Source organism: Hyla sarda, chromosome 9, assembly GCF_029499605.1.
Source record: "Hyla sarda isolate aHylSar1 chromosome 9, aHylSar1.hap1, whole genome shotgun sequence".
In the NCBI taxonomy this organism is placed as follows: domain Eukaryota; kingdom Metazoa; phylum Chordata; class Amphibia; order Anura; family Hylidae; genus Hyla; species Hyla sarda.
This window is the reverse complement of record NC_079197.1, coordinates 173247837-173259847: the sequence shown is the minus strand read 5'-3', so window position 1 is coordinate 173259847 and position 12011 is coordinate 173247837. Positions and strand designations below refer to the sequence as shown.

Below are 12011 nucleotides of genomic sequence, written 5' to 3'. Positions count from 1 at the left end.
AGCGGAGACAATGAGGCCATGAGTGGCGATACTCGGAAGAGACGCTCGGAAGGCCAGACAACCCATACAGAATAGCAGCATACATGATAATATATAGGGGAAGGTTAAAAAGAATTAACCGGCACATAGATAAAATTCTTTTTAACCTTCCCCTATATATTATCATGTATGCTGCTATTCTGTATGGGTTGTCTGGTCTTCCGAGCGTCTCTTCCGAGTATCGCCACTCATGGCCTCATTGTCTCCGCTCACCGTTCCGGCGCCATCTTTGTGGAGCCCACGCCTATCGCGCGTGCGCCGCTATTCGACGCGTGCGCGATGGCATGAGCTCCCTTACGTTCCCTTCTGGGCGCATGCGCGCGACTAATCGCTCGGCCATTTCTGTGTAGCCATGCCCACACTGACGGGCGCCATATTTATGTGGCCTGCCTACTATGGATCATGTCTTGTGCGTCATCACGGGATGCCGGAAACATAAGCGCTGTCATTCCTTAGCGCCGGATTTCCGGCTCATGAGGAGAGACGCTCCCTCCTTCCATCCTACAGGTAATTGGGCGGTTTGTACTTATCCTATCTAGTCTGACCTTATGGATCGGCTGGATCATTATTGGCCCTGACGAGTGTCCATCACCATGATCTGCGGATACTGATTGGGCATGCTAGCCCTTATATACCTACCTCTTTTTGGGAATCAGGACACGCCCCCTGACGAAGCCCATACGCGAAACGTGCGTTGGGGTGTTGGTGCTTGGTGCTCCTGGTCTTTGGGTATATGACAGGTAGTTTTTTTTTAGGTATTTCCTATTTATGTCTGTTGTATTGCATTGCTGCTTCCTATGTTACCTCAATGTATGTTAGATATTATACCTATTGTTACGATATTGTAAACATGCAGCTACGCTAGCCTTATATTATGTATACTCTTGATTGAATACCCACATTACCCATACCAGGCCCACTGGCACCTGTTGTCTCCTGTGTAAGGTCATCCTCTGCCTTTTTCTAATTTTTTAAAAACTGTTTTTTATTGTCTAATAAAGATTGTTATACTTTTTGAAATAATATTAGTATTGTGGGTCTCTTTGTTTTTGGCTATTTATTGGTACCCCCGGGACCTACATACGGCACATATTGTTTTGCCGTTTTTGTTGTTTGGCTAAATTCTTATAATATGTCAACAAAAGTTACATTTTATTTCCATCATTTACACTTTCAAAATAACAGAAAACAAAAAAATGGCGTCTGCAAAAGTTTGGGCCCCCTGCAGAGTTAATATCTTGTACTGCCCCATTTGGCAAGTATCACAGCTTGTAAACGCTTTTTGTAGCCAGCCAAGAGTCTTTCAATTCTTGTTTTAGGTATCTTTGCCCATTCTTCCTTACAAAAGTCTTCCAGTTCTTAGAGATTTCTGGGCTGCCTGTCACTCACTGCTCTTTAAAGGTCTATCCATAGATTTTCAATTATGATGAGGTCAGGAGATTGTGAAGGCCATGGCAAAGCCTTCAGTTTATGCCTCTTGATGTAATCCCCCGTGGATTTCGAGGTGTGTTTAGGATCATTATCCATTTGTAGAAGCCATCCTCTCTTTAACTTCAGCTTTTTCACAGATGGCATCAAGTTAGCCTCCAAAATTTGCTGAAATTTTATTGAATCCATTTTTCCTTCTACTCGTGAGATGTTCCCTGTGCCACTGGCTGCAATAATAAAGCCTCCAATCACTCAGGGATTTAAATGGTGCAACAGGTGAAAAGCAGCAGTAATCCCAAGGACACTCAGGCAGTATCCTTGGGACTACTGCTGCTATTCACCTGTTGCGCCATTTAAATCCCTGAGTGGTTGGAGGCTTTATTATTGTATCTTGACACCTAATTCCTCGTGGTGGGATCGGCTGCATGGTGGAACCTCTACTTAGATGCTGACATCAGTGTTGTGCCTGACTGGTAGCACAACCTACGGGGTGAGCAATTTTCTTACTAATTTGTTTGAGATTTTCACTACTAAGTTATTGCACTACTGAGCGCTCTGTGGTTTCTTGTCTTATGCCACTGGCTGCAATACAATCCCAAAGCATGATTGATCCACCCCCATGCTTAACAGTTGGACAGAGGTTCTTTTCATTAAATTCTGTTCCCCTTCTTCTCCAAACATACCTTTGCTCATTCCGGCCAAAAAGTTCAATTTTAACCTCATCAGTCCACAGAACTTGTTTCCAAAATGCATCAGGCTTGTCTATATGTTCATTTGCAAAGTTCAAACGCTGATTTTTGTGGTGAGGACGTAGAAGAGGTTTTCTTCCATGAAGACCATATTTGTACAAGTATCTCTTTATAGTGGAATAGTGGACCACAACTCCAGTGTCTGCCAGATCTTTCTGGAGGGATTGTGCAGTCAAACGTGGGTTTTGAATTGTTTTTCTCACAATCCTGCGATCTGTTCTGTCTGACATTTTTCTTGGTCTTCCAGATCTTGCTTTAACTTCCACTGTTCCTGATGACTGCCATCTCTTAATTACATTCCGAACAGAGGATATTGACATCTGAAAACGTTTTGCTATCTTCTTATAGCCTTCTCCAGCTTTGTGAGCGTCAACTATTTTCAGTTTCAGATTTCTAGACAACTGCTTAAAAGAACCCATGGTGCTGATTGTTGGGGCAAGGTCAGATGAGTCTGGGCATTTAAACCCTTTGAGATTGACATCACCTGGTCTTCCCAGATGATGATGAGAACAATCCATGACACTGGCAGATCTCAGCTTTGCAAAGGGGGCAGTGCATGCTATAAATTCTGCAGGGTGCCCAAACTTTTGCAGACACCATGTTTTTGTTTTGTTATTTCGAAAGTGTAAATGATGAAAATAAAATCTAACTTTTCTTGACATATTATAAGAATGTCTAATTTGTAATTTGATGCCTTTTGGAGATTTTTCCATCTTTCATTGGCTTCTTTATGCACATTAATACAAATTTTTTCCTGGGGTGCCCAAACTTTTGATCCCCACTGTAGATAAGATAGGAGATAGATAGATAGATAGATAGATAAGATGGGAGATAGATATGAGATATATAGATAAGATGGGAGATAGATAAGATATATAGATAAGATGGGAGATAGATATGAGGTAGATGATTGATAGATGGATATGAAATAATCGATATACAATAGATTATGAGACAGACATGCGACACATGAGACAGATAACTATGATATAGATAATAAATAGATATACAATAGATTATGAGAGAGGGATATGCTATATATATATATATATATATATATATATATAACGTTTTGGCGCGGTCCTAGAGCTGCTGCTTTTATGAGTTCTCAGTCCGGGACAAAGCTTGGAAAGTTACCTGAACGTAGTTACTACCGGACAATGCTTTGGCCATTGAAATGAATGGGACCGGTGCCTGTACAGATTCGTCAGTTTCCTAAAGTGCCTGAACCTGGCCTAAGATGTCAGTGAACTCCTGGCTCGTCTACCACCAGGCCTCTTCCCCGTGGATTTTCTCACCTAATCTGAATTTACACTGAGAATGATTCACAGAAAACAAGTCGTCTGATTTTTTGGGGGTCTCTGGTCTGATATCCATTCCAGGCAGCGGCAATTGTGAAAGGGCAACAGGGTCTTATATAGGGATCCATTAGTGTATATCAGTGACACAAGATTCCGCAGCCTCTGTGCACCACGTGTCCGCTTCAGTTTTATGACCTGGTCCTGTAGGATACCTGTTTTGGCATCTGCTCTCAATGATCCTTTTAACTTTTCAGGGCCGCAGTTACCTGGGGATGTCCACACTGAGAGACCTCATCCTCACTCGCCCGGCTCGGCAGTTCCAGTATTTGCATTTGCTTCTGGACCTCAGTTCTAATGAGAAGGATAAGGTACCTTAAGTTCCTCAGTGCTGCTGTTCCCTCCTGTTTTCCCTCCTGATATCTTTTGCTCATTCTCCGCTGTTTCCCTTCTAGGTCCGGCAGCAGTCTCTGCTCCTTATAAAACGCATGTACGAAAAGGAGAGTCTCCGGCAGTACATAGAAAAGTTTGCACTTAACTACCTGCAGCTGCTCGTCCACCCTAACCCTCCCTCTGTGCTCTTTGGGGCGGATAAGGACACCGGTATAAAAGGGTTAATGTTGAGTGGGTGGGGGATGTCATGTTTGTTTTGCTCTTATTGATTTGTGAGGATTCTTCCGTTTTCTTAAAGCTTTGGAGTTAAGGGGGTATTCCGGCTTTATGCATCTTATCCCCTATCCAAAGGATAGGGGATAAGATGTATGATCACAGGGGTCCCACCGCCGGGGACCCCCGCGATCTCGTTGCAGCCCCCAGAGTTCTGTGCCGGGCGCTGCCTCAGAGATAGTGATGTCACGGCCACGCCCCCTAGTGACGGCACGCCATGCCCCTCCATTCATGTGTATGGGAGGGGGCGTGACTGCAGCTATTTATTGTAATGATCCGCCTACTATATCACTGCACCCCTGGTCCCTTAGGGCAGAAATTATGTCTTCAGCAGCACTCTATGCAGAGATGGAGGCAGGGGGAGATATATATTAACATGGAGTGCAAAGCTTGTTGGATTGATGATGAGGTCTTGTAGTTTACATGAAGTCAGCCATACAAGAGAGCCTGATCTCCTGTCTACCATACAGAGTATTCAATAAAGTGGTAGTCAGACTGGGATCCCATGACCCAGTTGCAAGAAAAAAGGGCTGTTATGTATAAATGCGTCTGAGCTGGGATGAAACAAATCATACTGCAGGAATCCTGCTGGGGAGTTATTTTTATATAGGCGAAAATAACTGTGATTAATCTTTTTATTATAAATAGAGGTTGCCGCACCCTGGACAGAGGACACAGTGAAACACTGCCTGTACCTCTATCTGGCTTTACTACCACAGAACCACAAATTGATCCACGAGCTGGCGTCGGTCTACACAGAGGCCACTGCGGACATAAAGCGGACCGTGCTGCGCGTCATCGAGACACCGGTGAGGCAATAGAAACAGCCACAAGGGCAGAGACCTGAGCAGCATATGGACACAACTGTAAGGGTCTATCAACACGGCGGAATTCCGCCTCAAATTAAAGCCCATTGACTTCTATGGTATTCCGCACTCCCATTCACATTTCTGAATTTCCGCTTCGCCTCAAATTAAAGCCCATAGATTTCTATGGGATGCGGCACTCCCATTCACATTTCTGAAGTTCCGCTTGCGGAATTCGCCTCAAATTAAAGCCCATAGACTTCTATGGGATTCCGCACTCCCATTCACACATCTGAATTTCTGCTTGCAGAATTCCTCCTCAAATTGAAGCCCGTAGACTTCTATAGGATTCTGCACTCTCGTTCACATTTCTGAAATTCCGATTGTGGAATTCGCCTCAAATTAAAGCCCATAGACTTCTATGGGATTCCGCACTCCCATTCACACTTCTGAAATTCCGCAAGCGGAATTTCAGAAGTGTGAATGGGAGTGCGGAATCCCATAGAAGTCTATGGGCTTTAATTTGAGGTGGAATTCCGCCGTGTGTAAAGACCCTTAATAGACCCTAATGGCTGCCTTGCTTCCCTGCAGATCCGTGGCATGGGCATGAACTCCCCGGAGCTGCTCCTGTTGGTGGAGAATTGCCCCAAGGGGGCAGAAACCCTAGTGACTCGTTGCCTCCACATCTTAACTGATAAAGGTACGTCCCAGACCTTCATACATTATGTGCTTCAGGGGTTAATTTATCACAAATTGCACATTTTTTGTTCAAACTTCAGCATTTGTACATTTGTGCAAGTGCAGGTGCTTATTGCTGTGAGGGAGTTGCCAGGTCCGCAAGCTATTGTGAGCACAGGAGAAAGGAAAATCCGGCTCCCAAGACTGGATGAAAGTTCGTAGCTTTAATGTAACTTATTAAAATCCAACATTAGAAGAAAAAGTGTGGCTAAAATCACAAATGAAACGCACCAACGCGTTTCGACTTAACAAGTCTTAATCATTCCTGGAGGAATGGCTATTGTAGCATTTTTCATATCGCAGAGACTTGTTCACATGGGGAGTATGGATCAGCATAGAACAAAAGAAACAATCACTGACGGCCGAGCTGCATTGACTTTTAACCACTGCCAAGGGTGTGGGAAATTTTTATAGAATCAATAAAAATTAGTTTTAAAGGTTCCCTTTCTTCTTGATTTTTATATATATATATATATATATATATATATATATATATATATATATATATATATATATATATATATATATATTTGTAGTAATATTATAATTTAATCCAGTAAGAGTAATTTAATCTCTCCTTGTTTATAGTTCCTCCTTCTCCCGAACTTGTGAAACGCGTGCGAGATCTGTATCAGAAGCGCCTCCCAGACGTCCGCTTCCTGATCCCGGTGCTGAATGGCCTGGATAAGGTAAGAGGGGCGTCAGCTTGTCTGTGATGTAGTCTCATCTTTGGGGAAGACATTTTTGGGAAGCCATCACTATGTTTGTCTTGTAGAAGGAGGTCATTCAAGCTTTACCCAAACTCATCAAACTCAACCCGATTGTCGTGAAAGAAGTGTTCAATCGGCTACTGGGAACGCAGCACGGTAAGAGGCGGCTGGAAATGGTAGAAATGTCCATGCTGGCACCAGATTAACCCTTTATGTGGGTTTAATATTGTGAACTATTCCATTTTTATATGTCTTACTGGACATTGTGACTTTCCTAGGAGATGGAAGCAGCTCCATGTCCCCTCTGACTCCCGGAGACCTGCTGGTCGCTCTTCATAACATCGATTCCAGTAAATGTGACATGAAATCTGTCATCAAAGGTAAATTATTTGATTTAGAGTCATAAATGTCCCTTTGTTTCTAGATGTGGTTGTCTTTACCCCTCTATTTTTGTTTTGTTGCTTTGTTGTATGGTGTGTTTTTACCCCTCTACCTTTGTCGGATGTGTGTGATCCCTCTTCTCTATGGACGCATGGGTCTGCTCTAATATTATGAGTATTTTGCTTGGTCCTCGCGACTGATTATAGCTGTGTATGCAGAGTTCTTCACAACAGGCTTTTTTTTTTGCTAATTTAATACTGACTACCTCCCCCTTTTTCCATTTCCCCTCTCTTTATGTCTTGGGGTTATTCTACTGGTTGTTCTAAGTTTCACTCAGTCTTTGTCCTCACTGCACTGACTACTGACAGATTCTGTACAGTAATCTGTCGTCTACATTCTGCTCACATGTCCATGTTTTCAGTGCCTTATTATCTGTATAATTACACACTTTGTACTACTTGTTTATGTGAGGCGATGTGGCTGATGTTTGTTTAATCTTCAATAAAACGTATAAAAAAAAAAAAAAGGTAAATTATTCATTCCCCTGAATTCTATAGAACCCCAAATCCGTCTCCTTTTATAAATTTTCTCTGCTCGGTTCCTCCTCTACAGCCACCAACCTGTGTTTCTCGGCACGCTCGGTATATACGTCTGAGGTGCTTGCGGTAGTTCTTCAGCAGCTGATGGACACCACGCCGCTACCCATGCTTCTTATGAGGACGGTGATCCAGGCCCTGGGCATGTACCCCAGATTAGGGGGCTTCATCATGAACATCCTCACCCGTCTCATCTACAAGCAGGTAAGGCATGGGTCAGGAGTAACACCAGTCTGCGCCTTGTAATGGTCAGGAGTAAGACCAGTCTGCGCCTTGTAATGGTCAGGAGTAACACCAGTCTGCGCCTTGTAATGGTCAGGAGTAACACCAGTCTGCGCCTTGTAATGGTCAGGAGTAACACCAGTCTGCGCCTTGTAATGGTCAGGAGTAACACCAGTCTGCACCTTGTAATGGTCAGGGGAAACACCAGTCTGCGCTTGTAATGGTCAGGAGTAACACCAGTCTGCACCTCTTAATGGTCAGGAGTAACAGCAGTCTGCACCTCGTAATGGTCAGGAGTAACAGCAGTCTGCACCTCGTAATGGTCAGGAGTAACACCAGTCTGCGCCTTGTAATGGTCAGGAGTAACACCAGTCTGCGCCTCTTAATGGTCAGGAGTAACACCAGTCTGCGCCTCCTAATGGTCAGGAGTAACACCAGTCTGCGCCTCCTAATGGTCAGGAGTAACACCAGTCTGCGCCTCGTAATGGTCAGGAGTAACACCAGTCTGCACCTCCTAATGGTCCGGAGTAACACCAGTCTGCACCGCCTAATGGTCAGGAGTAACACCAGTCTGTGGTGCCTAATGGTCAGGAGTAACACCAGTCTGCGCCTCCTAATGGTCAGGAGTAGCACCAGTCTGCACCGCCTAATGGTCAGGAGTAACACCAGTCTGCGCATCGTAATGGTCAGGAGTAACAACAGTCTGCGCCCCCTAATGGTCAGGAGTGACACCAGTCTGCGCATCGTAATGGTCAGGAGTAACAGTCTGCGCCCCCTAATGGTCAGGAGTAACACCAGTCTTTGCCGCCTAATGCCCTCGGGTTAAAAAGGTTGTTAGGTTATGTAAAACTTATCTACAGCATTAGAGTCTGATCATGGGGGGGGGGGGGGGGGTCTGACTGCTGGGACCACCTGTGATTTCCTAAAAGGGGTATTTCACTGGAAAACTTTATTTTTTTTTTATCAACTGGTGGCAGTAAGTTAAACAGATTTGTAAATAACTTCTATTAAAAATCTTAATCCTTCCAGTACTTATCAGCTGCTGTATGTTCCACAGGAAGTTCTTTTCTTTTTGAAATTTTTTTTTCTTTCTGACCTCTCTGCTGAGACCTCTGTACATGTCAGGAACTGTTCAGAGTACAAGCAAATCCCCATAGCAAACCCTCCTGCTTTGGACAGGTGGCAGCAGAGAGCACTGTGGTCAGACAGAAAAGAAGTACTCAACTTCCTCTGTAGTATAAAGCAGTTGGTAAGTACTGGAAGGATTAAGATTATTTAATAGAAGTTATTTAAAAATCTGTTTAACTTTCTGGCACCAGTTTATTTAACAATAAAATATAAATGTTTTCCAGGGGAGTACCCCTTTAATGGGGCCATCTCTTACCTCTGAATCCTCCAGCCCCCTCCTTCCAAGACAAACTGGTCTCTGGACAGACAGTCCGCAGGCAGAGGCCAGACATTGCTGCGGCCGGTGATTGGTGGAGACCCAGAGTTCCCCTTTATAGGGAACCTGCCACCAGTTTTTTGCTGCCCTGTTACTATCTGCGCGCTTCTTGTACAGTCTGCCTACACAAGACCGTACAGGAGGATAAGCAATCCAGCGACACCGATGCCATTTTAACCCATTCACCCTCCGTGATTGCGCTACAGGGGTCTGAGGAGTTCCCCTGGACCCACCAGCGACTGCCATTTTTTATATAGATGCCTATTGTTTGCAGCACCTAAATGGTTATTCGTGTGATCGCTGATGTCTGTCATTAGCTGTGAGTGCTCGGCTGCTGATAACAGCTGGTACTCACCCGCTATAAAGAGAGCACAGTTCCATTTCTTGCTACATAGACAGTAAACACCCTGCAACGTAAATGTAGGTCACTGTGCGCCAAGGACAAGGTGGCAGTTCAGTACAATTTTTTCACCTAGTGTTTTGCAACCAGGGTGCCTCCAGCTGTTGCAAAACTACAACTGCCAGCATGCCCAGACAGCCGAAGGCTGTCTGGGCATGCTGGCAGTTGTAGTTTTGCAACAGCTGGAGGCACCCTGGTTGCAAAACACTAGATTAGAACACTAGGCTGGCAGTTGTAGTTTTGCAACAGCTGGAGGCACCCTGGTTGCAAAACACTAGATTAGAACACTAGGAGGTTGGCAGTTGTAGTTTTGCAACAGCTGGAGGCACCCTGGTTGCAGAACACTAGGTTGGCAGTTGTAGTCTTGCAACAGCTGGAGGCACCCTGGTTTCAAAACACTAGATTAGAACACTAGGTTGGCAGTTGTAGTTTTGCAACAGCTGGAGGCACCCTGGTTGCAAAACACTAGATTAGAACACCTAGGTTGGCAGTTGTAGTTTTGCAACAGCTGGAGGAACCCTGGTTGCAAAACACTAGATTAGAACACTAGGTTGGCAGTTGTTTTGCAACAGCTGGAGGCACCATGGTTGCAGAACACTAGGTTGACAGTTGTAGTCTTGCAACAGCTGGAGGCACCCTGGTTTCAAAACACTAGATTAGAACACTAGGTTGGCAGTTGTAGTTTTGCAACAGCTGGAGGCGCCCTGGTTGCAAAACACTAGATTAGAACACTAGGTTGGCAGTTGTAGTTTTGCAACAGCTGGAGGCACCCTGGTTGCAAAACACTAGATTAGAACACTAGGTTGGCAGTTGTAGTTTTGCAACAGCTGGAGGCTCCCTGGTTGTGAAAAAGTTGTTTAACCCTTTACATGTTATTGTCTCGACTTCAGGTCTGGAAGTATCCAAAGGTTTGGGAGGGTTTCATTAAATGCTGCCAGAGAACCAAACCCCAGTCCTTCAGTGTCCTCCTCCAGCTCCCTCCTCCACAGCTCCTGTCTGTCCTCCAGACGTCTCCTGACCTCAGAGACCCCCTCCTGGCTCATGTACGGGCTTTTACGCCAAACCAGGTTAGTGATACATCGGCACTTCAAGGGCACGTGGCCCCAAATCCTCACGCCATCATGGCTATCCATAAGCTGAATGCATTGTTTGCAGCACCTAAATGGTTATTCGTGTGATCGCTGATGTCTGTCATTAGCTGTGAGTACCGGCTGCTGATAACAGCCGGTACTCACCCGCTATAAAGAGAGCACAGTTCCATTTCTTGCTACATAGACAGTAAACACCCTGCAACGTAAATGTAGGCCACTGTGCGCCAAGGACAAGATGGCAGTTCAGTACAATTTTTTCACCTAGTGTTTCGCAACCAGGGTGCCTCCAGCTGTTGTAAAACTACAACTGCCAGCATGCCCAGACAGCCGAAGGCTGTCTGGGCATGCTGGCAGTTGTAGTTTTGCAACAGCTGGAGGCACCCTGGTTGCAAAACACTGGGTTAGAACACTAGGTTGGAAGTTGTAGTTTGCAACAGCTGGAGGCTCCCTGGTTGCGAAACACTAGGTTAGAACACTAGGTTGGCAGTTGTAGTTTTGCAACAGCTGGAGGCTCCCTGGTTGCGAAGCACTAGGTTAGAACACTAGGTTGGTAGTTGTAGTTTTGCAACAGCTGGAGGCACCCAGGTTGCGAAGCACTAGGTTAGAACACTAGGTTGGTAGTTGCAGTTTTACAACAGCTGGAGGCACCCTGGTTGCGAAACACTAGGTTAGAACACTAGATTGGCAGTTATAGCTTTGCAACAGCTGGAGACACCCTGGTTGCGAAACACTAGGTTAGAACACTAGGTTGGCAGTTGTAGTTTAGCAACAGCTGGAGGCACCCTGGTTGTGAAACACTAGGTTAGAACACTAGGTTGGAAGTTGTAGTTTTGCAACAGCTGGAGACACCCTGTTTGCGAAACACTAGGTTACTGATTGATTGTCCTTCCTATCAGATGGCCCATGTCCCTCACGCCATCATGGCTATCCTAGAAGCCGAATCCAGAACAGACACTGAATCGGATGAAGTCGCTGCGGCAGAAGAGGTTGGTGGTCATCCCCCCCCCCCCATGATGCTGGCGGTGCAGGCTAAAGAGATCACCTGACTTTGTCTCCTTTCTTGTCTCAGCCGGGAGAGATCCCATCCCAAATCCATATCGCCCATATTCTTGCCCAAGAGAAATCGCTAAAACGGCAGGTTCAAGAGGAGCAGAAAATAAAGAGTATCCAGGAGATGAGGGAAGACGCCGAGATGGATCTCCCGGTTATCCTCATAGAGGAAGAGGAGGAAATGATCACGGTTTGTCTTGGTTTTCGCCCACACACACAATTTAAAAAATACATTTCACTTTTTGTTGTTGTTGTTGTTTTTGTACCTGTTTCACGAAAAAAAAGTTTACATATACCTTTTATTTAAAGGAGAACTCCAGCCACAATTAACTTATCCCCTATCTACAAGATAGGGGATAAGTAGCTGATCACAGGGGTGGTCTCTGTGACAGG

At 45.1% G+C, this 12011-nt stretch overlaps 1 protein-coding gene across 3 annotated transcripts in view; it reads left to right on the top strand.

Annotated features, from left to right (window-relative positions):
- SYMPK (symplekin scaffold protein) overlaps positions 1-11808 on the top strand; it is a gene marked incomplete at its 3' end in the record, with an annotated part of 48775 nt that extends 36967 nt beyond the window's left edge. For all 3 annotated transcript variants that reach the window (XM_056541165.1, XM_056541164.1, XM_056541163.1), the window contains 11 exon segments: positions 3772-3885; positions 3970-4117; positions 4829-4989; positions 5578-5686; positions 6313-6413; positions 6500-6590; positions 6713-6814; positions 7428-7615; positions 10368-10544; positions 11465-11554; positions 11638-11808. In XM_056541165.1, coding sequence (XP_056397140.1) covers positions 3772-3885; positions 3970-4117; positions 4829-4989; positions 5578-5686; positions 6313-6413; positions 6500-6590; positions 6713-6814; positions 7428-7615; positions 10368-10544; positions 11465-11554; positions 11638-11808 — 1452 coding nt within the window.
- Positions 11809-12011: the final 203 nt, after the last annotated feature.